Source organism: Periplaneta americana, chromosome 2 (assembly GCF_040183065.1).
Source record: "Periplaneta americana isolate PAMFEO1 chromosome 2, P.americana_PAMFEO1_priV1, whole genome shotgun sequence".
NCBI classification, from domain to species: Eukaryota; Metazoa; Arthropoda; class Insecta; order Blattodea; family Blattidae; genus Periplaneta; species Periplaneta americana.
The window spans coordinates 27138850-27164556 of record NC_091118.1 but is presented as its reverse complement, the minus strand read 5'-3'; the positions used below and the strand labels follow the sequence as shown (position 1 = coordinate 27164556).

The 25707-nt window shown below is 35.6% G+C and overlaps 1 protein-coding gene across 1 annotated transcript; it reads right to left on the bottom strand.

Moving 5' to 3' along the window:
- Positions 1–15333: 15333 nt before the first annotated feature.
- Positions 15334–25590, bottom strand: Cnep1r2 (CTD nuclear envelope phosphatase 1 regulatory subunit 2). The gene is made up of 4 exons (XM_069813093.1): positions 25406–25590; positions 25133–25204; positions 20603–20737; positions 15334–15627 (listed from the first exon to the last, which is right to left on the bottom strand). Exons 1-4 carry the CDS (start codon positions 25431–25433, stop codon positions 15482–15484), a joined length of 381 nt encoding a protein of 126 aa, XP_069669194.1. The 5' UTR covers positions 25434–25590; the 3' UTR covers positions 15334–15481.
- Between the last annotated feature and the right edge of the window lie 117 nt (positions 25591–25707).

Genomic DNA, 25707 nt, shown 5'->3' with positions numbered 1-25707 from the left:
TGGATGCAGTGCCTTATGAGAGGCAATACATGGGTTCGCACGTGTTCAAATTAAGCTGCTTTCTGAATTCTTACTTTTTTTTTTTATTTTAACGTGTTTAAGCTCAAATGACTGGTCAGATGTGAAACCACTACTATAGGACATGGGACAGTACCAGTCATTTTCTAATTTTATAGTCATAGTAAGGTTATGATAGTGAATTGGTGGAATTATGGAGTATCCTGAGAAAACATAACACAATACCGTCGTTGCAAACCTAGATTTTTTACTTGAACTCGCCGAAATGTCAATTGGTGGAGTAATGACAGAGGTGACTGGAGTATTCAGAGAAGAAGTGCTCCAGACGCAATATTTCTCGACCAAAATTTCACTCTAAGGCACGATGAGGTTTTAATGCAGGTCTCTAACGTGTAATTGTTTTTTTATAGTGATAAATTTACAGTGTATGAGAGAAAACTGAACCAAATCGCAATTAAATGTCCAGTATAAAACACTTAAAAACTAATTCAAAAGCTTAACATTTTGTTGGACTCATAGTCTAGTTTACTTTGTATAGATTTTATTGCAGTATTTACTTTATTTTATTTGATAATAGGAAACAAAGAAAATATACATTTTGGGATCTTCAATTTTTGTAATACTGTTTTAGAAGTTATTTATGTGGAACGAAGTGGGAGATTTTTTTTGGGAATTTGTACTGTGCCACAGTTGTAGACACTGTAGCCGTTTGGCCCACAAAGGACACTGAAATTGTTTTTTTATAATGACTATTACACTTTTACTACATCATACTACTTTTGACCAATAAAACTATGAAAGGACGTGTTTCAACCAATCATGGGTGTTTGTTGTTTAGTCAACTGTTCGAAGACAGGTTTGAACCTCATAAGTAACACCAATAAGGCATCACTCATGAGGCAAGTAGGCCAGGAGATAATGGGGTAGGGTGGCATGGCAGTTTATCGCTATAATTTTATCACATCCCTAGCTTCTTTCTTTGTTTGCCAACATTTCAAAAATAAAATTCTTTAGGGTATTATAATACATGCGTCATTTATTTGTTACCCACATAGATAGTCAACTGAAAATTGTGGCTCTGTTCCAATGATTTGGTGGAGCTAACAATAGCGAAATAGAATTTTAGAAAGTCAATTAATACCTGTTTTCTTGTATTAGAGTACTTTATTTCTTATAATCTTTATATACTTTCTTCTGTTTTTATCACTTCCCTGCCATTTGTTTCTTTGTTTGCCAACATTTCAAACTGCAAATTATTTACGGTACTATAAAACATTGTTTGCGATCATCATTTGTTTACCGCATTGATAGTCAACTGAAAATGACAGTTCCGTTCAAATGATTTGGTGAAGCTAACATTAGTGAAATAGAATTTCAGTGAGTCAATTAATATTTTATTGTATTAGAGTACTTTATTTCTTTTAATCTTTATATTCTTTCTTCTATTCGTGTAATAGTCAATTAAATCCCACTCGAGTTTTGATTTTCTCTAGATAAATCAAAACCTCTAGTGAAATTACTGTTGATAAATATACATTGAACGAGAAAAATTACATAAAATCGCGATTAAAAGTCAGTGGCGGATTTTCAGATGAGGCAAGGGAGGCTGTGCCTCACCTGATATTTTATCAGAATACAATATGACAATAGTTATTCCAGCTGAATTAAGATCATAGACAAGTTATAGCAAATTACGGACTTTTTCCTTTTACATTAATTTTATTATTCAATATGAGTTGAGATGTTGGATACGTCAAGCCGACCACATCCAGTTGGTGATGCCCACTCAATATAGATAGTACAAATAATTCTTACTGAAAAAAAAAAAAAAACAGATAGCACTGTAACCTCTACAATCGACATTAAGCAGCCTGCAGTGTCTATGCATGAGCAGGACAATGGATATTACTATATGACTCTACTCCCCAGTAACCATGACAACAGCAGTTCAATAAGATAGCTGGTTAGCGGAGTGTTTAAATCTAACTAGAATCCATGAGAGGAAGCGAATTTAAAGAAGAGAAATCCTACTCACTGCTCACAAATGTACCGCTAGTCTTGGCTGCTTTCGGCTGTATTGGCAAGCTCTCTCTTTCTCCCCCTCTCTGTCTTTCTTTCTTTTTGGCTGTAGAAAATCGCGTCATGTATTGTTAGTTTTTTCTCTGCGTAAAAGTTATGTTTTATGTTGGTAGATTTTTTCTCTTGTTTGTGGGTGTGTATGTTATTTTTTCTTTTGTGTTACGAAATATATTTATTTATACAATATATTAAGGGGACACTTCACTAAGAATGATAACTTTTTCCCTAATCATTTTTTTTCAACCATATTTTGAGAGGATGTGAAGGACTAACAAAATCCAGATTTTGAACTCCTGAATGTTTTTGGCTTTCAATTTTTTAAATTATTTTTAGAAATATTTTCAAACCCAAGAATTTAGTACAAGATCTCAATTTTTAAGTTTCCTTTTTATTTCATTACATTCACAAGGCATGGAAAAACATTTTTATGCATTCATTTTATGAAATATCTCATTTATTCACTTTCAATTTTTTTTTTTAATTTTGAAAATGTTATTTTTTATAATTCATAGAAATATTAACAAAATAATCTAGAAGCATTTCTTACAAAATAAATGCATAGAAACATGCAGCTACCTCATAAATATTTGCAGTAAAAATTTCATATAGATTGATGAATATTTGTCGTATGAAAGTTGGTGTTGAATCAAGGAAAATAAACTTATGGACAAATGGATTTGGAAGTAAAATTAATATTTATGTAACACATACCTACTAAAATTCTACTCCACTACATTCATCTAGTAACTTCAGGGAGCCAACTTTAGAATAAAAAGTTATTAAATTTGTAACCAGAAATTTGTAAAAAAGAATTCTTTGATGAAAAAATAATTTTGACAGCTGTTTAAATATCACGCCCACTTACAGCCTTAATTTAAAAAAATTAAACATATTTGTAATCAGAATTGAACTAAATCCATTTGGGGGTGTGAAAATGTAGTACATTCTAAAGAAATGAAATAGCCAATAAAATTTTTTTGGAAAATTTTCATGATTTGCAGTGGAGTCTCCCCTCAAGTATATTGATAGTTTAGAAATAAATGCAGATTTGCCTCTAGTTTCTTCTAGTAGTGGTTGTTCAGTGTGTTGTGACGTAAGTTAATTGATCGATTTGTAAAGGAAGAGGATCTTCGAGTGAATTTGCTGTACGTAATGAGATACGTGACAGGCTCTAAATTTTTTAATATACAATATTGCAACTTCTCGTCATTTACATCTTGGCCTCCTCAACTTTCAAATCCACCGTCCGCCACTGTTAAAAGTCCATTTAAAATACATAAAATTGATTCAAAGGCTTTACATTTGATTGACTCATACATTATCGAGGACAAATCACCTTAGCTTATACTACATTGAAAACCATTAATGTCTCAGCTTAAACATGATTAAAGTCTACTAGGAGGATGTTTGTTGTGACATACGGAAATGTGAACTGCGTCTCACTCCCCTTTGCAGATGTCAGAACCAAGGGATAATTCTCAAATGCTTTTTTCAAACAGAAGAACGTATTCAGTAAGATGCAGCTAGTAGAAATGTCCATTTTCTTTCACGGGAATGGACTTATTCAGTTGAAGATTTTACAGTAATTAATAGACTCGCATTTGAAGAGTATGCAGTCGTATTTATCAGGCAACTATCAGCAGACACTGTACAAAAAAATGTCTCTATCTGCATTCTTCTCAGTTTGGTACAACCAAAAATTTCCCTCTCTCAATGACTAATCTCTACACATAATACACCATGCTTGTTTTATCCAAAGGTCTTAATTTTGCTGTGTCTCATACAGCTTACTGGTAGAAGATTTCATTAAAATTAAATTAAACTCCTGGCATGACAGCTCATGAAGAGCCAAGGTCGAATAGCTGGCTGCTGGCCTCACGTCCACATACCTGAGCAGAGATGAACAATCATATACCAGAACAGAGGTATTTTGTAGTTAGCATGATGGTCCTCTCGGCCGTTTTAGCTGGTTTTTGTAACCAGATTTCGTTGCCTATTGTGGCTTCTAAAATTCATCACCAGTTCCATACATTGACCGAAATTTCATGAGAAAATTCTTTCCCCATGAGGACGCAAACAAGTGCGCATTCTGAATAATTTCGAGGAAAAAATTGTTCCGGGGCCGGGTATCGAACCCGGGACTTTTGGTTAAATGTACCAACGCTCTCCCAACTGAGCTACTTTACAGGGAGTTATACCTGAAAGCTTGATTTGCATAATACACGTCACTGTACGTAACAGAAAACCACAATTTAAGTCACACAGTTAGTGTGCACTCAATGTTGGTTGCTTGACGGTTGTCAGCCCACTTTGAGGTCTGTGGATATAGAGGGAAAAATTGGATCGGTGTCGGGTAGAGTTCCCGGATAGCTCAGTTGGGAGAGCATTGGTACGTTTAACCAAAGGTCCGGGGTTCGATACCCGGCCCCGGAACAATTTTTCCCTCGAAATTATTCAAATTAACTTTATAGGGGGTTATACCTGAAAGCTTGATTTGCAAGTGCGCATTCTGTAACAAAAGTTCAGACATTCATGCCTTAGACCATGATACAGCAATACAGGACTCGAAGACTTCATAAGCGTAGTTCAACTGTCAACTGTTTGCCTGAGGAGGTTGGTGAGGGAATTAATCTAGGATTAAAAAAAAAAGGATATATCTATATCTATGACGTGATGTGAATACGCGAAAGTGTGGCACTATTTTGTACACTATAAAAACCTCGAATTATACTGTGTAAAGCAAATGATAGCACTCACCTCTATAATCTGTTTTTGTTATACTTCACTCTATGCCATTAACGCCCACTCCGTGGCTAACAAGAAAAACAGTCCATGGCACGACGTCACATTCTTAGTCATAACATGGCCAACATTGAACAAGTTTATATATAAATGCACGTTTAACATGAGTTTAATATAGCTATTCATTTGTTTTTATAACTTTGAACATGTATTTATATTAGGCGAGTGTCACAATGGCCATGACTAGACCGAGATAACCACGTGACTCCGATTCGTGCTGTAGCGTGTCTTTCTCATTAGCCACATACCCACCCAAAACAGTATTATGAAAATAGTTGATCCCAAAAGCCTACTTTTTCGTTGTAAGATAATTATATAGACTATAAGAGCATTGAATGCCATTACACGTCTAAAGGGTGATAAAGAGAGCTATTTGAAACAAATGAGACCTAACATTCTAAATGTACTGAGTGTCAAAAACAACTTTCTGAGATATTGAGGAAAAAGACACTGCAAAATGCATGTTGAGATACCTACAACACCATCTTATGGCGCTGGAATGAGTCAAAGACAGTTGAACTACGACAAATAAAATTTAGTATGATATTCTCACATGGATGTTCCTACCCTAGATTGAATGAAATTAAATTTGAAAAATTGGCACTTAGCATATTTAGAATGGTAGATCTTCAAATGTTGAATACGTTTTTTTTTACCCATTGGTTTCACTGTAAATTTATCTTCTTCAAAGTAGAGGCATGCTTTCAATTCAGATAGCTGTCACCAGCATCTTTCATGGATTAAAGCTGTGTTTATCGTTCTGATCTTAAAAGGGTTGAACTGTATACTTGTACATTGGTAATATACAAGGATATTTTGATGACAGTAATTGTTTTCTTGAACGTACGTACAGCTGCTGTCATACATAAGCCAGACTCAGTTCTGCCCCCTGGCGAAGATACATCCTAATAACGAAATAATAGCTTAAAGATCAGCTGATTTCAACCAGTCATTATCACTACTTAGCAACCGGCATAGCTTAGTCAGCAGAGACACTTACTTACTGATCTGGAATCTACGTAAAGATTAATTTTTTGGTCCTACAGAATATATATATATTATGGTAACAATTTATATTAGAGGAGAAAAATTCGCTCCGACGCCAGGGATCGAACCTGGATCCTTGGTTCTACGTACTAAGTGCTCTAACCATTGAGCTACGCCGAAATTCAATCCACAGCACCGAATCAAATCTCTCTCCCTCAGTGTTTTTCCCTTTGTGGCCTGATTCCAAATTCGACATATATGTTGACATTATACTAAGTCAACTGCCATTATACAAGGAGCGCACTCAATTGAGTGACTTGGTGGCTGGGATTCCACAGTAATATTGCTCGAATCTACGTAAAGATTAATTTTTTGGTCCTACAGAATATATCTGATACAGTAACAATTGATATTAGGGGAGAAAAATTCGCTCCAGCTTCGGTGATTGAACAAGCACCACACAAAAAGTCAACTGTGTACAAAAGTGGTTATCAACTAGCATGGCTCACAGCAGCCAACATTGATGCTGGGAACAATTCAACCAGTTTCGACTGTTTTCGTTCAACCTCATTAGCAGATACCCAATATACAGAGCGTTCGTCTACGGGTGGGGCCAGGAAAGCGGCCTGCCTGCGGTGTCGCTTGCGGGAATCGTGTATCCTTAAGCTTCCACTTTCTATACTATACTCTGTAGGGTTTTAATTTTAAAAGTTTAGCAGCAGTAAAGACTGATGTTTTTGAAACACTAACTTCCTGTGAAACACGTCTTAGAGATTTATTAGGAGAGCGTGTAAATGATGCACTGATTTCATCAATTTTTTCTTCCGTCAATACTCTTTGTTTTCGCTTAGGAATTGTAGCATTTATCGACCCTGTTGTCCTTAATTTGTTAACAAGACGTCTAACAGTTTCTCTACCCTGAATTGGAGCACCCGGATATTTCTCTTCAAATTGCCTACGCACCTCTCTACATGACTCTGTTTTCACATATGCATCTCTGCAACTCTCTGTTCAAGTGTGAATTTTGCGTTTTGCATTGTTAACAAATTTTACACACACGCTGAATATTTAAGCAACTGTGTCAAGAAACTGCACTGTACGTGTTAAATACTGGAACATCTGGCTCACAATTGATAACTTGTCGACCTTGATGTCCTTGACTGTCGAGCGTGTCTCAACAACTGTGTGCACAAAGCGGCGCATCAATACATGCTGCTTTCCTGGCCCCACCCATAGGCGAACGCTCTGTATTATAAATGTTTTAAGTTTTAAATACCATTCTCTATCACCTCTTAAACTAAAAGGCATTCAGTGCTCTTACTCTCTATGCATATAAAAAAATTGATTATTTACCAATGTATTAGGCCTACACACATTTGCCACGTACTCTTTTCATAGCAATATGTCTTGTATTAGTTCCATTGTTTTTATTATTACTTTTTTCACTTATTGAAAGACAACTGGGAATTATACATTTTCATTAAAAAGTTTCATCATCATCATCATCATCATCATCACCATCTCTAAAAGATTTAAAGAAATAAAATATTTCCGGTTTTGTACGAAGTTTAGAATCTTTTCAACTCCAGTTATGTATTGGTGAACTAAGATATTATGAATCTTATGCCTTGACCTTTATTAAGCTTTATATTGAAAACAAAATAGAAAATACATTATGTACTAATAAGACGTTAGGTGTAATTTAGTAAATTCAATTCGCAACAAGTTCTAATTTTACCTGCACTGTTGCTGAATTAGTGTCCAGTTATTAATTGAGGAAAATATAATAACAGAAAATCTAAGTTATTATCATGTATGTATTTTTCCAAATATGAGCCAGTTTTTTAGCATTCCGTGTGACAGTTTGTAAATTAAAGGTGTATGGTTTTTCTATTCCTTATACCTTACACTCTTTTAGACATTTTTATACCTGTTTTTATAACACACATAGAGATATGAGCTTGAGATATTTTACCTTAGAGAAATGTCTTTTGAAATTCATAAGTGAAAAAAAAAAAATCAATAAAAATATTTGCAGGAATATCAATATTTATTCCAAAAGTTAATATAAATAAATCTACTATTTTATCAGTAATTCATTATACAACGTGATGTATCCAAGATTATCTAAATACACAGTAGGCTATTATTAAATTCACAAACAAAGAGCATACAAAGAAGTCCTTCATATCTAAGTGTTGTGTTTACCGATATAAATAGTCTTACAAAACTAACTTGTTTCATGTAAGTTTACTTAGACCTTTCCAAAATCCGTATTTTAGTTATAACATACGGAAAAGTGGTAGTATTAAGGTTATGTACAACTTGAAAGAATCAAAAGTACATATTTTGCTCTTTCCTGTAAGACGTTACTCCCCTCCCCCCCCTTTTTTTTAGTAAGTGCTACCCTATATTTATAAACATTAATGTACTATCGTGGCCAACTGTGTTGCATTGTATTGGAGCATCCTACATTATTATTGAGAATGTTACTGTTGAAGAAAACAATGCCATGTAGCTGGTAGAACTATCATTGTATGCTTTGTTAATTTTTTTAGATTTTTATATAATATTAATAATGAATTGATTGCCTCTCTTTCATATAGATTTTAGTTGCGATTGGAATGACAATATTGAATGTTTCTGTTGCAAGACATTTTGAAAAATAATAGTAAACAAACGAAAAAAAAAATATTTGTCTCCAAATATTTTGATGAGAAAATGTTGAATATTTCAATCCGAAAAGTTTTGTAATATTTGTATAGTTTTTAACAGAAAATAATGGAGATATATGCAACCCACATATCTCATAAGCACCATTTCTGTTTTGTATGAGTGGTGATGCTTTCATTTCTGTAATGATGATGTGTAGATGTGTACAACTAGATGTACAGTAAAACAAATTGTTTAAGTGTATTGTGAAGCCATATTCATGTAACATTGTCTTTCTACCAAACCATCTCATGTAACATTGTCTTTCTCCAAGTACAAATATCTATTGAAATGATTTTCAGTCAATACTTCACATCATGGTGTTTCTTAAAAATGGATGATCATTATTGTCATATTATTGACCAGGTACTAAAAGAGTTTGATTTACAGGGCCGCCGACAGAATTTATGGGCCCATATGCAATACTGTACTCGGACCCCCATTGAAAAAAGTAACAATTACAAGTTATCAGTTATTCTAACCATAATAATTATTTGCAAAATAAATAAAAGATAATCCCATACACAGATACGAACCTAAAAATATACACTTTTATTACGTTGAAAACTTATAGCAAAACTTCACATTGGCACAATATATTACATTCATAAAACATTATTCTTAAACACCTGTATTTTCTAACTTGAATCCAACATCAACAAACAACTCTCATTGAGTTCATTGATGTAAAATCATCAATTATATCATCAAAATTTAAAGACCTAGCAAGATTGCTCTCCAGACTAAGGAGCCAAGGTTATTCAGTTGTTCTTGACACATTGTTGATCTGAATACATCTTTTATTTCCTTCATTTTGCTGAAGGATCTTTCAGCATCAGCAACTGTCACAGGAATTGTATAGAATATTCTAATGGTTATACAAATATTTGGAAATAAATGATCCAGTTTTAATTCTCTCAGACTATTTAAGGAGATTCATAGGTTTCAGTGGGGTTGGTCCTAAATTAGAGGCATGAATTGATTTTAAATATTTCGGCTCATCACTGATCTCTTTATTAATATCTTCATAATATTTTTCACGCAGTCTAGCACCCATATTAATTAATATCTTTCAATTTTTTCTGTCTCTCCTTGTACTTCTTAGCTCCCGACTTATGCCTGTACTTGTTCATTGTGCAGTTAAACTATAACCAGTAACACTAATGAACAGAATTTAAGGACAAGCCAATAAATAATTGAACGTGTTCAATACAAGCGACGGGAACATGGTTCAGGCAAATGCCGGGGCCCTCAATTGTCGTGTCGATGAACGTTAATGCAGGAAACCGATATTCTATTATATAAAAGTCAAATATTTACATATGAAGTGGTAATTTGTATTAATTCTACTATTGTTGAGTTAATATGTCAAATTTATGTAACAAATATTCTTACAAAATTTTATAGTACCCGTATGTATCTACGAATAATTATTATTCATGATAATAAAAGGTAATCAGACTCGCTTAATCTGACGGGCCCATATGCACTCGCCCCTTTGCCCCGCCTTCTCGGCGGCCCTGTTGATTTATACGTAAACATTTAGTGAAAGTTCAGTAGCACGCTTTTTTTTTTGTAAGAAACTGAAAAAACTATTTAAATTTATTTATTTGAGCAGGAAACTCACAAGACATGATGAAAGATGTGTGCTTATTCACCACAACTTCAAATGTAACAAATTGTAATAGCAAACGATGGGTAAAGGAGCCATTGCTGTAGATTACGTCATCCTCAGGACTGCATATTATGAAAAATCATCAGATAAGCTAACTTAATCTTTCCTACCCTATGTGCTTACTTACCCTACTCTATAAATTAACATTTATTGTTAAAATATAAACACTTTAAAATTTACAACTCAAAAAATTGTATTCATATCGAAATGTTTCTGTGCATTTACATTATTTACGTGTCCGCAGAGTTCACTCGTGGTAGGACATCTGCCTCTGGACTAGCCAGCTCGGGTTTGATTCCTGCCGAAGTCAGAAATTTTCATGTAAAATTTCTACCTCGAGACTAGGAAAGATGGCGGTGCACAACTTCCAATCACTAAATTGTGCATCAATATGCCTGGGTTAAATCCCAAATCTCTCTGCAGTGCATTATGAAGAGAAGGCACATGTCACTGTTGATAGTGATTCGTCTTTGCATAACAGGGCTGGGCAGCAAGAGCGGATTCTACTCTCTCACGGGGGAGCCATATGATTTCTCTTCATTCCCTTTCTTCCCCACCGAACTCCGCGCAACATTGATTCAGTGACGGATGAATATTAAGCGTCCCCGTTTGGAGTCTAGTTCCGCTCCCGATGCCCAGCACTGCTGTATAATATGAACTTCCTTATGCGATTTAATGTTGTAACAATAAATCACTATTAGTAGAAAACAAAAAATGAAAAAGGCGTGCTAACAAATATTCAATAAGATATTTTATATTAATGCAATTGATAATCTTAAAAAGTGATGTCTTTTAACAATGAAAAGATGGATAACCTGTTAATTTACCGATTTTTCATTTAATGAATTGCAGTTTGAAGTTAATTAGATATCTTACTGTAATGAGGCAAGTATTCTTCATTTTTAGTAACATTTTTGTCATTTTAATCGGATTTTTTTTCTCATGCACAATGATACCATAAATTACTGGCAATCTTACATAAATATTACCACTTATGTCAGATTTTGGAAGTGCATAGACAATTCATTACTCCATCACTGCAATAGAGATTAAAGATCCTGCTGTCATAGTTGAAACAGTTTGCATTTTACCAGAATATTCCAAGACAGGAGAAAATACCAAAACGGAATCTTTATTTTAAAGAATTTGACGTGTATTACAATTGACATACAATTTTTTTTACAAAAAAAAAAAGCCGCCCTAAATAAGGGTTCGAATAGATCGGCCTACTAATCAATTCATAAAGAATAATCATTAAAACCAATTGTGTGACAATTTGAAAGGAAAAAGAAAACATTAAGATAAATGATACGAAAACATAGGAAATCATTTACAATAAAAGTTTGTTGGGTTTAATGATTACTAATTATAGCTAAGGATATTTTTAACACATGAGATCCTATGGCATCAATCGTTGCATCAGAAATTTTAAATTGTTTAAGTTGATTTAAAGTTTATCGTGGGATCGTGCCACGGGCACCGAACATGAGTCCAAAAACTGTCCAATGTGTGATGTGGTATTGTGCTCCGTGATGCTGACAACAAGGCTCATATATGACTTGTTTTTCACGAAACACCTCTTTACATTGAATTCAGGAATTATTACGGACAGCTTAGTCTGTTAGAGCAGTATTATTGTAAATACTGTGTTGCAGATGTGAAGAGATGAAGGCTTTGCTATCTCCATAAAAGTAAAAGAAATAAAGTAAAATATTGAAGTAAGTATGGTCACATCTTGATTAGTATTTTTTGCAAGATTCGCTTCTATCAACTAGACCAGTGGTCAGCAAAGATTACGTCATATAAAATGCAGCCCACAATACACAGCAAAGGGGAAGGTAAAAGGTGGAGGATACCCAAACTGCTTAACTTTGAATGAACAAGTGATGGCTAAGGGAAGGAAGATCATGCCTTACACCTTCATCCTGCTTGTGTATTAAGGGCTTAACTCACAAGTCAAGAAATGCTGATCACTGAACTAGACTAAGGATTATTAGTATTTGTCCTACTCGGTGTCTTTTTAGGAGGGGATGTTTCAGTGAGGGGGTGAAGAAAATCTAAATTTATTTTAAACAATTCTGGATCTCAATTCTTTTCCATACACAATGTATAAATTTTAGACTCTTAAATGTTCTAGAAATAACTATATATGTAAACACACAGATCAATTTCAGAACACAGACACTATTTGACACCATATTTCAACACTTTTCAACAATCGAACACACCCACACAACAGGCAGCGAAGTTCGAGATGACGCCGAGATCTAGTAGGCTCTGAGGATGGTGTGAAGAAGCACCGAAACAGCTGTAAGCCGCACATGCTTACACAATTAACACGAGTAAGATCGCCATTTAATCAATTATTTAAAAACACACTGTTGCACGAAAATGCAACACTCTCGTTTTAGCGTCATTATTTAATGCCTACTATTTTGTAACAAAAACGTGCATGAAAACAGATTCGCCATGGCAGAATTATCAGTGTCCAATATGGAAAATGAAGCCAGCAAACAGAATAGACCAAGAAAAAGGCATGAGGAAGATCAGTTGTATGGTTATAAGGACATGTTAGTCTAAACAGTGTGTGTGAATATTTACTAGTTGCAGTTGTCTCATTTATGCATTTTTCAACATCAAGGTACTTATTGCTTTGAAAGTATATTTACCTAAGAGATTAAGTTTTCAGAAAATGTTTATAAGATTTCACTGAATAACTTAACAAAGAATTATTGTGACATTGCAAGTTTTTCTCATTGTGTGAATAGAAATGGAATTTTTAAATAATTTTTATTCTATAAACAAAAATTCTAATAAGTTTTAATTCAATAATAATCATATTTCGTTTCATTCCAATATAATTTGCAGAATTTTTTTAATATATAGGCCAGAAAAGTTGTTACCTAATGCTGAGTTCTTGGCAATGAAGCCATTAACACTCTTGTTCTCTAGAAAAGTGTAACTTCAGAAAGCAAACTATTTAAATTCAAAATTTTAAAAAGTTCAGTTATATTTCATATAATTAGAAATAAAATGTTCTTTGCCTAGAGTATCGAAGAATCAATGTACCAAATTATATGAAGTTGCTTAAAAAAACTGTCACTCCTTAAGGCATAAATCATAAAAACTTTATCAGAGTAACTGGATAACACAGGAAGATTATATTTTGAACAATTTCATAGTTTTCAAAATTACCTTCTTTTAGTACAGTAAAATCCCTCCTAACTGGCACCCAAATAAATAACTAGAACTACCAAAACAACGACACTTTCGGTTAGGCCAAAAAAAAAAAAGAATAAAATCTGCCACAGTCAGGGCCGTCAGTTTTGCCACATTAGGAAATTAGCACGAACTTCCATTTTCAGTAAATATTCAAACCTAAAATTAGTGTATTATTTGTGCTTTGTTTTAATAAAGAAAATCCACAGTTTTTATGTTTATTCAGTTATGAGCAAGTGATAGAGAAATAATCTTCACATGGCTGCCATTTCAACATTTGGCACCATGAAATACGAACTTTTTTTTTTCTTGTATACACTGGTATTTATTCAATTATCCGGCAAAGTCTCGTATCCAGAACTAGCTTGGTCTCTTTGGTGCCGGTTAAGAGGGATTCTACTGTAATTAGTTTGATTATAAACCAGAACATCTTGGGTTCGATTCTCAGCTACACCCAAGAAATTTTTCAGGGGTATAGGATCTGAAATGCTGTCCAACCAGTATCATGGTAGGAAAAATTGGGGAGCCACAATAGAGTGTGAATTCTGGTTAAAGAAAAGCCAGTTAACACTTGTGAGCACTCACAGCACCAACAATGCAGCACTCCTAGCCTATCTGATAGTTTATGCAGTAGATGGCAAGCGGGTTTTTAGATTACAGTAGAACTTGGTTATAACGACATCCAAGGGACCTTAAAAATTTTGTTATAAACGAGTGTCGTAGTAACCGAGATTCACATTATCAATCTAGTTTGGTGGAAAATGAAAAATAACAAACTTAATTAGACTTCATTTAGATTTATGAATTGACTTTTAAGCCTACAATGAACATAATAAAATACACATAGGCCTACAATTATAAATACAGTATTCTGTATTAAAACAGTTTGTTCAGTACTCACCATACTACTTTACTTAGAAGTGAAGTAATCAGTCATTTTACGCTGTTGTCTTCTACTTCCCCAATACACACTTTCTAGGGCTAAATTACATTCATTTTTCATAATTTCAGTTGCAATTTCACTGATCCCTTCCCTAGCTTCATAGAAAATGTTCATAATTCTAATGACTTCTAAAGCGTCACTCACTTTTTAGTGGCCATACTGCATTAAAATGCGTGTACTTAGTGAAAACTTCCTGTCGAAACTGATATAATATCGCATGAATTCGGGCAGGTTACAATGGGGTGGGGAATCCGCCTGCATTCCAGAGGTCTATGACAGAAGGAGACTGTAAAGAATTTGTCAGGGTCACATTTCAACAAAATATTTCTTAAAATACTTTGGTTCTTAGAAAATCTTATTCCAAACTGAGGTTGAAAATGACGTTATATGCGAGGTAGACGCATATGCATTTGTCGTATTAAGCAAGGTAGGAAAGCATATGTCTTATGGGGAATTAATTGGGACCACAGAATATTTGACGTTATAGGCGAGGTGTCGCACAAAACGAGGTCGCTATAACCAAGTTCTACTGGATCTCCATTCTTTTGACAGAAAATGCAAACAGAGAAATTGAGAGGCAAGAGTTGAAAGGAAATGAAAATAAGTGGAATAGCTAATGGTCAACTGCATTTCCAACATCAGCAGAGTCAGCCTAGGTAGCGTAATTGGTTTAGCACTGGCCTTCTATGCTCAAGGTTGCGGGTTCAATCCTGGCCCAGGTCGATGGCATTTAAGTGTGCTTAAATGCGACAGGCTCATGTCAGTAGATTTAGTGGCATATAAAAGAACGCCTGCTGGACAAAATTCCAGCACACCGGCGTTGCCGATATAACCTCTGCAGTTGCCAACGTCGTTAAATGAACCATAATTTAATTTAACATCAACAGAATACATGCTCTTGATGCAATTCCACCATTTTATTACATAAAATTTTATTGTACACATGTTTAAATTAGTCACAATATTTACAATAATGAATGGGGTACAGTCCTGATATGAGAAGAATGGTTCCTGGCAGGTGAGGTGAATGACAAACACAGTCGATGTTAGGTGGTTGTAGGCCGAGGTTTGAGGATGAGCTTGCCTGTGTCATCACAGGACATGTTGAAGTCTCCCAAAACAATCCTGGTCCTCGCTGTGATGATGGATGGAGCTATCACTCGTTTGTGAACTCCTAGGACGAACAGCACCACTGGAAATAAATGCAACAGCCATCAACACCGAGAACGTATTTCCTGGGCCCTATTCCACAAAAGTATGGTATAATAAATTACACCTGAAACTTATTCTAAAGTATGGAGTTGTATCTTTTTGTCCCACAAAATTATGTATTACATCATACATTGTTATAGTGGAACACAGACTTCTGAAGTGTTCAAGGTCGTACGTAGTTTCGGCCGCTTACCCACCCTCCTCACGGACTTTTCCCTTTGCAAGTTACACTGCAAAAAATAATCTCGTCAGTCTCCTTGTGCTCACCTCGTCAATTCTTTCTTGATCGTCTCAGTTCCATTAAGGACTATAGGTTGTTTATAGTTTACTAGTGAGCGTGTCGTCATTTGTGAAAGAAGGCTTATGAAATAGTGTTGTAGTAACTCGAGATAATCAGGAGAAAGTAACTGAGAAGACGATCAGGAGTGATTAAATGATTGGGACGAAAGTGACAAGAGATGATAAAAAAAAGATTTAAGGCAATGGGAAGGAAAATAATATCCGGGACTATTGGGTAGAATGGCAGACGAGACGGCGTGAAATAACAGATTGCTGAGAACATTTTAATAGGGAAATAGCTGGAAGGACAATCAGAACTGAAATAATTTGATCAGAGAAAAATTAATGAAGAAACAAGTGTAGGTGAAATGAAGGGAAGAAAAAAAAAAAGATTGACGAGATTAATAATAGGCCTAGTAAACTGTTTGGAGGGACGATCAAGAGGAAAATTAGATGATGGACGAGACTATGAAACGGAAAATGAATCATGAGACGGTTAGGAGAACGGAAAGGTGGGCGTGGATCATTTTGTAGGGACTCAATCGCGTCAATACATTTCTTAAAATGTTTAAACTAACATCAAAAGCTGTTCCCATAACTCTGAGTTTTATTGTACATGGAAGAAATAGCGGATGACTCACTGCTAGAAAGATATTAAAAATATTTGTAAACATAGAAAATGATCTCTTTTTTTCTGGCTACTCAAATTTAGACTGTGAAGCATACTTGAAGCATAATAGTATTTATTAAGCACAAATTATACAACTTTCAGACTTCTTTTTATTTGTTCTGGACTCCTGGCTTAGGATCTCGCAGAGTGACGGTGATTATGGAACATTGGTGGAATGACAATGATGAGGGGAAATGGGAGAATTCCGATAAAAAAAACCCTCGCGCCCACTTTGTTCACCATCCAGACGGGGATGGAACTCGGGTTACCACGGTGCAAGGCAGAGAGACTAATCACTCGGCCACAAGTTATTGAATGCTTGAAAAAGTGTCTACATATATAAAACAGAATAACACAGCTTAAGTTTAGACAACTCTCAGCTATACATATAACACAAAAGAGCACAGCACAAGCTTGGACAGGATACTGAATTTCGGTTTTGTCTTTGCAGTGTAGGAAGTTCAGATTTTTACAGTAGAACCGGTCCCCAGCCCATTAGGGTGGCAGGAGGGTGAGTAAGTTTGTAGTAAGAAGAAGGGAAAGTGTGTGACCTTGACAACCATAAATGCTTGTGGACGACTATAGTAAATGTGTACAAATTTTGTCATAATCAGCTGCGGTTCCTCCATATGAGCACAGGAGCACGTGAACACCTTAAAAACCAACAATAATCATACGTATTACTGTATTAATATTATTACATCTATTACTTTCCAATGTGCAATGACGTTCCTAAATTTTTCGTCTCGAGAGAATGTCCCGTTCGTGTGTCGTGTGTCTTTAAATCTCCATTGAACAGGTTGACAGCAGCTCGCACAATTTTTCTCTAGCAGGGTGGAATAGCCTGAGGCGAGAATATTTTCTGGTTTGTTACAATGGTTACAATAGCTCTGGCTCGCACAGGTCTTAACGTGCTAATGACAGAGAAAGAGAGATGCTCAGCTCTCTTGGGTCTGCCATCCTGTTCCTTTCTCCCTCTTTCCTCGTTTTCTCTCTTTACTCTTTCTTTTCAAAATACCGTTACGCACTGGGGCTGATTCTGTTGTCTTTTGTTCAGCAAAGTAAGGAAAATACAAGCTGTATTGGTGCGTATTGAAAGTTGAAACAGTAACCATGGAGAAATATATAATTATCCATGCAGTAACACTTTAAGTTTGGAGACGGACGTGTTTGAAATTGTGAGTGTGTTAAATTAAAAGAGGATTAACACATTCCTCCGTAACACGAGGACAGAAGACCGATTAAGCACATTGGCTATGTTGGCAATGAAAAAAAAAAAAAAAACTTTTTAACAACATTAGAGACTTCAATAATAAAGTTATTGATAAGTTTGCGTCTCTCAAAACTAGGCGCATGGAGTTTCTCTACAAATAAATCTAGATCTTCAACACCATCTACAACAGCAGTGAAGGTGAGTCCTATGAATTAATTTTACTCTACTCTTGTTTAATGGTTTTAATTTTGGTTTATATGCGTAAATTTGGCACAAGGATATTAGAACTGGTTTATCTCAGACGTGTGACTCAGCTATATGAGAATATATTAGTGTGTTCATTACCAATATTTTTTTTTGTGAACACCCATCAAAGAAAGGCACGAGCCGCCACTGATAATAATGATTACATATATAGGATGAACCATAAGTAATGTAATTAATTTCAAGTGGTTATTCTTTGAGATATTTCAAACAAAAGAAGTTTAATACAATTTTGCTAGTTTGCTGTCTCAGAAACTTCTAGGACTGAGGCCATGAATTAGCTGTTCTGCCATTTGTCGAGCAGAGAAGAAAATACGTATTAATCATGTAACAGGTGAATGTGCACCCAAAAGCAGCTCATATCGGCATTTTGTGATAAAGTCACCTTGGTATGTATACTGCACAGGTATATAGTGTATAACAAAAGCTTTCGACCTCACTACCAGATGCAAATTAGCGATCTCTAGCTATTTTGCTTGTGTGCACATTGATAATACTGCCATCTAGTGGTAATAGTTTCAGGTGCCTTGTTCAAGCATGTAGTTCGCTACTCCAATTTGTAATTTATATACTGACTGTCCCTTGTATTCAGTGGCGTGTGGTGATAAATAATCCTGGTGGTGCACAAATATTTATTATGATTATCATATTATTATTATTACACCCTATTATTATTATCATTATTATCATTATCATTATCATTATTTGTACTAACTACTCCATAACTATTAACATATGTTATATAGGTATAGATTTACATAATTTTGTTAGTCAAGAAATTGCAGTTAATTAGTTTCCTATGTAGGTCCTTTAATAGCAAAGTAAAATGTTGAACTTCTATTGCAACACACCGTAAATAATATTGTTTTAGCTATATTGCGTTTTATAACAAAGTTCACACGTTCACAAACATTCGATACGTCTGTCGTCTCATCAGCCTTAACTGCTAAAAAGTCAACAGCATTCTTTATTTCTTTGAAATCTCATCATGGCATACATCAAAATGGCTTGAAGGACTTCGTTCTGTATAGTGTTTGATGTGTTCTTAAACACTTTTGCTCTTAAGAGTGCGTCTAATTCAGAACTTTTAAATTGATGAGGCCAAGAAAAATACTAGCGTTTAAAGATGAGTCTCCGTCATCGTGACCTCTTAAAGCCAACTCAAAAGCTCCACAAAACCGCACGCACATATCTGTTCTTGGTAACTTTATCATTGTGAAGTTCAACAATCCAATATTAAATCCAGTTGTGTCTGTATGTTTGTTTGAACCAATACTGCTACTTTAACATTATTGTTGATGTGTGCAGCTGAAGAATCGTGTTTTTTTAATTCTTTCATTCATGTGATTCAAATCAATCATATCTGCAGAACGATAATCAAAATTATTTAGTTACTACGCACAGTCCTAAATTCAAACAGAAAAATAAATAAAATTCATAAAACGTACTTGTTTTTGTCAATAAATTATCGCCGTCGAACAATTGGCAAGCAAAACAAAATACAGCGTCTTTTATATTGTAGCCGCATATTGCTTTTTCGTAAGTCCGAATGTTCAATTTTCTTTTCTCTTCTCTATTACTATGCTTCGCCACTTGTAATTTTAATTCATGTGTAGGTGTACCCATCTTTATTTTGATCTTTTCGTGTAAAGGTCTTACAGAAAATTACATATTTAAAAGATTTTGCACACTATTCATTGTAACATTTGTGATGTAACGATCTAACGACTACTGCAGACAGCTTGAGAACAGATCTGAAAGTGCTCCTAACCCCTCCTATGCACAATGTATTGCCTCCCTACCATGCTCCAAAGCCTGCCAGTGAAACAGCACTACTGCGCATGCTGCAATGGAACAGTGTGCCGCAAGTGTCGAGCAGTAAACATAATTCCCAGGCGTCAACAAGACCAGTACACGTGCAGTGTTATTTTTACACAGTATTATAATAAAGAATTATGTCGCTCACATAGTCTATTGCAGCTCATTGATATAACTTTAAAAACGTGTTATTTGAAGAGGTGGTGCACTGCTCCTGTGCTCCTTAAGAGAAATCGCCACTGCTTGTATTTCAACTTTTCTTTTTCTTATTCAAAAGTGCCATTGGTTTGGGATTGCAAATTATTTGGATGCCAGATATGAGGCATTTCACTGTAATATGGTCAGATGGGTCATCTTTCACATCATTTCCTACAACAGTTCGGATTTTTATGTGGAGTACAACTAGAAAAGCCTATAATCCTGAATGCCTCATTCCAATAGTAAAACATGGAGAAGGGTCTGTGATGGTTTGGACACCATTTCTTGGTATTCTGTAAGTTCTATCATTACTTTGAAGGGCAGAGTAACAAACAGTCAAAGGTTAGGCCTACGTGAACATCTTCTGAAAATCACGCGCACCCTACAGTTCAGACTTTGCATATTTTTATTTCATAATGGCGCTGTTCGACTTTGATTAATAAAATATCAGGTCTGATCTCATCCTTCTCCAGTTACACTTGTATTAATGGATACTTATAATTTATATGTTACCTAGACAGATGCTGGCAATTGCAAAAAAGGGGTGGTTCCAAAGAGACTGTGTGAATGATACAGCAGAAGTGTGAGGATCCGTCAGCCAATGCCACGCTCCCACAGCTGTGCACACTGAAATTACAGCAAGGAGAACTGCAACACAAATAATTACCACATATTAGTCAAAGAAATAAAATGAATGTTCAGTTGCCAATGCCTCTAGTCTAGAAGTGTGAAGAATTTCTTTCCTGATCTGTAAGACTGAATTTATTATTCCCACTGATACGATAATGGCCTTGAAGATGGTAAGAAAACAGAGGCAAGGTGACCACCAAATAAAATTATTGCATGTTGAATCTTTCTTACACTACTTTTAACACTTGAATATAAATAATTGATTAAATGGCGATCTTACTGGTGTTAATTGTGTAAGCATGTGCGGCTTACAGCTGTTTCGGTGCTTCTTCACACCATCCTCAGAGCCTACTAGATCGTTCGAAGGCACCCACACAACAGGCAGCAAAGTTCGAGATGACGCCGAGATCTAGTGGGCTCTGAGGATGGTGTGAAGAAGCACCGAAACAGCTGTAAGCCGCAGATGCTTACACAATTAACACGAGTAAGATCGCCATTTAATCAATTATTTAAAATTATTGCCTACTAATTTCAGCAAGAAAAAAGTACTAAAATATATTTTGCCCCTGTTTTCACCCTAACTGGATCATTTTATGATATTAATAAGCGAAAACAATATTTACATTATAAAATGAAATAAAACTGCCAAATGAATATAACCAGCACTTAAATGTAAATTCCATAGGAAAACAGCAGCAATCCATCCAAGCAGGTGATAATTTTGCATTCAACAGTGTTTTTTTTTTATTTTGTTTTATTATACAGACATGAAACAGAAGTCCCTACTATAACTCAACAGTTGGAAGACATATCTTACATTACTATACTCGTATTAGATTATTTTCACACTACTTTGTTTTCAGTCTTTTAAATAACCTAACAATACCACCATGGCGGCTCACTGCTACTGTCGGGCTTATAAGCTAGGGAACACATGTTCAAATCCACCCTGAATTCATAACTTGTGTTGGACAAGCCTATGGACAAGGCAACGCTGGGGTTTTCTTCGGTACTTCATTTTCCCTGGGACATCCCAACAATACTCCATCATCATTCATTACGAATATAATGTGAATCCACCACTTGTGGTGCAAGTGGCCCATGCTTTTAACCCTTGATCATATATATATATATATATATATATATATAACAGATAGCTCATCCCTATGTTAAAAGCGGTAGCACTTTGAAGAGAACAATTGCCAGGATCACCACCCGTCTGCCGTAAACGAACACGAGATGGCAGTACAGTCGCTAATGTAATTCAAATGGGAGTTATGATGTGACTCCTTATGTAACAACTAGATGGTAGCATAGTAAACCTGACAAAAGTTGTTACTGTCAAAGCCTAACTTATAAGGCCGAGCAATCTGGCTATATAGCTATGATCTATGTTTTAACTTAACAACATGTAGAGATTGGGTGAATAATAGCAAGTAAATGCCCTGCCACTGGGGGGGGGGGGGGAATCTGGTAGGCCTATCAAATTTATTTGCTGACAATGCACTGTTAAAATTTGGAAACGTTTTTGTATATCCATTGCTTTTGTTTAAAATTTAAACGCAAAGCAAGAAAGTTGTATAAAAGGTTTCCAGATGTTAAAAAAAGAGAATGAACAGTATATATTATATATTTAACAATTTGCTTTCTTTTCCATCAGTCCGCCCATATGGCCACAGTGGACTCTGCTGCTGGTTAGCAGACTATGTGAAATGTTATCATCCTACAGCACAGATATTACACTTCATTATGTGTTTATCAACCAATATATGAGGTCAGACACTAAAGTAATGAGACTGATTTTTTCTCACCTCATGAGGCAACCCTGCAGTCTCCTATTAGATATATGTTTGACCTTGGTCTTCCCTCCACCTGAATTCCAACTGGCACCACGCTGCAAGCCATAAGTGTGGAGTAACTGCTTGACTAGTGGAGTTGTGTGTTTGATCCTCGTTAATACAAGGAAATCGCATAATATCGCCCTGCAGTATGCTATCTTGTTTTGTATGAAACTCAGTGAAAATGCCACTATGGCTTATTTAACATATGGAAAGCTTCAGCAGGCTTTTGGAAATGAAGTGATGTCAAGAGCACAAGATTTCCGATGGCATAAAATGTTTGCTGAGGGCAGAAGCAACGTTGAAGATGAACACCAACAACTTCACGGACAGATGACAACATTGCCAGGGTACACAAAGTTGTATGAATTGATAGGCAGTTAACAGCCAGAATGATAGCACAAGAATTGAACATGAATCAGGAAATTGTTCGCCTCATTGTAACTGAAGGCCTGGGCATGAGAAATGGTTCCAAAAAATCTCACCGGGCAACAGCAAGAAGGAAGGAGAAATGTGACTGTTGATCTATTTCAACACTGCTGGAGCCTTCATATTTACCCATGTCATTTTCAAAAACCAGAAGACGTCCAAAAGGCCGTAACCCAGACATTAAACAGTATCTCAAAGGATGAGTTTCACAGCTGCTACCAGAGTGGCAACAACACTGTAATAAATGTGTGCAGTCTCAAGAAAACTATTTTGAAGGTGATCACATTGCAGTTGGTTAAAAATACTACTACAAAGGCTTTACCCGATTCCATAGCCTTGTATTATGAAAAGTATGAGACATACATTATTGAAAGTTATACCAATAAAAAGAGAAACTCATCAAGTTTTTGGTCCATCAACTGCTACAAGTGCTCGATGTGACCTCGTGTCACACGACAAACATCCACTCGGTAGTTTAACTCCTGCCACACCCGCTGGAGCATATCACGATCAATTCTAGCCACCGCCACACGGATCCGGTTATTAAGTTCTTCAAGATTAACTGGCAAAGGAGGTACATACAGTTGATCTTTGACAAACCCCCATAGAAAAAAATCACAGGGAGTCAGATCTGGCGACCGAGGAGGCCAACGGAGAACACACCGATCATTGTTAGAAGCCCGTCCACACCAACGTTGTGGTAGATGCTCATTAAGATACTCACACACTTCCTGATGGAAATGTGGTGGAGCCCCATCTTGTTGAAATAAAAACCCTGGTTTATCTTCATGTAACTGAGGCATCAACCACATCAACGAGCTTCTAACAACGATCGGTGTGTTCTCCGTTGGCCTCCTCGGTCGCCAGATCTGACTCCCTGTAATTTTTTTTCTATGGGGGTTTGTCAAAGATCAAGTGTATGTACCTCCTTTGCCAGCTAATCTTGAAGAGCTTAATAACCGGATCCATGCGGCAGTGGCTAGAGTTGATCGTGATATGCTCCAGCAGGTGTGGCAGGAGTTAGACTACCGAGTGGATGTTTGTCGCGTGATGCGAGGAGGTCACATCGAGCACTTGTAGCAGTTGATGGACCAAAAACTTGATGAGTTTCTCTTTTTATTGGTATAACTTTCAATAATGTATGTCTCATACTTTTCATAATACAAGGCTATGGAATCTGGTAAAGCCTTTGTAGTAGCCCTGTATTAGTAAGCTTAAAGGTGTTTTTTTAAACCAGTCTCATTACTTTATTGTCCGACCTTGTAAAGTATGATTAATTTACCATTAATTAAATAGATCAAAATTGTAATATGATACTGCAATTATGAGCATTTGCAGATTATTGAAATGTGCAGGGTCTCTAAATTCTTTACAAGTGGAGGAAATTTGACATAGGTATCTGGAAATGTAACTGTCTGGTTATCCCACATATTTAGGTGACATGGTGGGTAACGGACTTGCCATCATTCTTCCTAAAGCATTTCAATCTATGAGAAATGCAGTGCTGAAGCTGTAGATCTTTTTGCCACTGTAGGAGTTGCCACTGGTACTCCATGGGAAGCGAACTACATTGCATTAATGGAATGATGATGGAATGCCAGTAAGGAAAATGGGAATATCCTGCGTAAACCCACTACCTTCCAAGTATCGTATTTGTCCATCAAAAATTCCATTTGAACCCTTAGGGATTCGAACAGGGTTATCAGTATGGGAAGCCGACGCTCTAGCTGTTTGGCTAACACCAATATAATTGTTATCAAAAATAAAATTAGAAGATATAGCTGACAAAATATTTGAAATATAATGTAAACCAATGATCTTCATTTTATGTAGGAGAGCATACTCTAGTGCAACTTTTTGAAGTGGGGAAAAAAAAAAAAAAGAAAAAGAAAAGAAAAGCCAATCTTCCATAACTCCCCACACCACACACGGGACTGGCGTCTGATTTGAGTTCTTCATTGGTTAGATGGGTTAAATGAGGGGACAGCTAAGTGACATGAAGCTGCGGCATACGACAAGGTTGCCGGTATCTAGTGAGTTTGTTAAGTGACGTGAGGCCGAGGAATGTAGAAAGGTTTATTATCGAGGTTTCACAAAAAAAAAAAAAAAAAAAAAGTAATTATCAGTTACCAGCACTAAACCTTACTTCTCCATCTAGTCGTAGAAGGTTGTAGGCATGCTATAACTTCTGTCAGGCGACGTTCGAACGCCTTTAGATCTAAAATTAAAGTAAACAAAATATGACATTAATAATCACTTTCCATTTAATTAGAATGTGTAAATTATGGTTATACTCACATTTACTTAAGCCTAAGTGATATTATAATTATGTCCGGTATAATTTCTAGTACAAAATTACGTACTATTTGCTGAAATTGCCTATAATATATATGTTATGCAAACACAAGACAATCCTAACCTTCACACGCCGTTTGCTCCAGTGACATATTGATTGTTATAATTCTAAAAGTGGAAATCCAATCGCGATACTGAATCTTCCTGCACTGTAAATAAATAGATACTTTTTTTCAGTCACTAATAGAACGTCATTTTTATATTATCTACTTTTATCACCATCGAATCCATTGATTGCACATTATTTTGCGATCTTTGAAATTCAAAGATATATTCATATGATACATTTACCTTACTTCTGTATAAATCATCACAAGTTCATGTATGTATTTAAAATTTTCGGAATCGAAAGGAATTCAGGTATTT

Excerpts from the sequence above, each read along its gene's own strand:
- Cnep1r2 (XM_069813093.1), bottom strand. The coding sequence starts at position 25,433 with ATGTCACTGGAGCAAACGGCGTGTGAAG. Across the intron at positions 20,738-25,132 it reads TTCTACGACTAGATGGAGAA|TTCTCCTTGCTGTAATTTCA; the intron begins GTAAGGTTTAGT and ends TTTGTGTTGCAG. Across the intron at positions 15,628-20,602 it reads AATTGCCAGCATCTGTCTAG|TGGTGCTGTTCGTCCTAGGA; the intron begins GTAACATATAAA and ends ATTTATTTCCAG.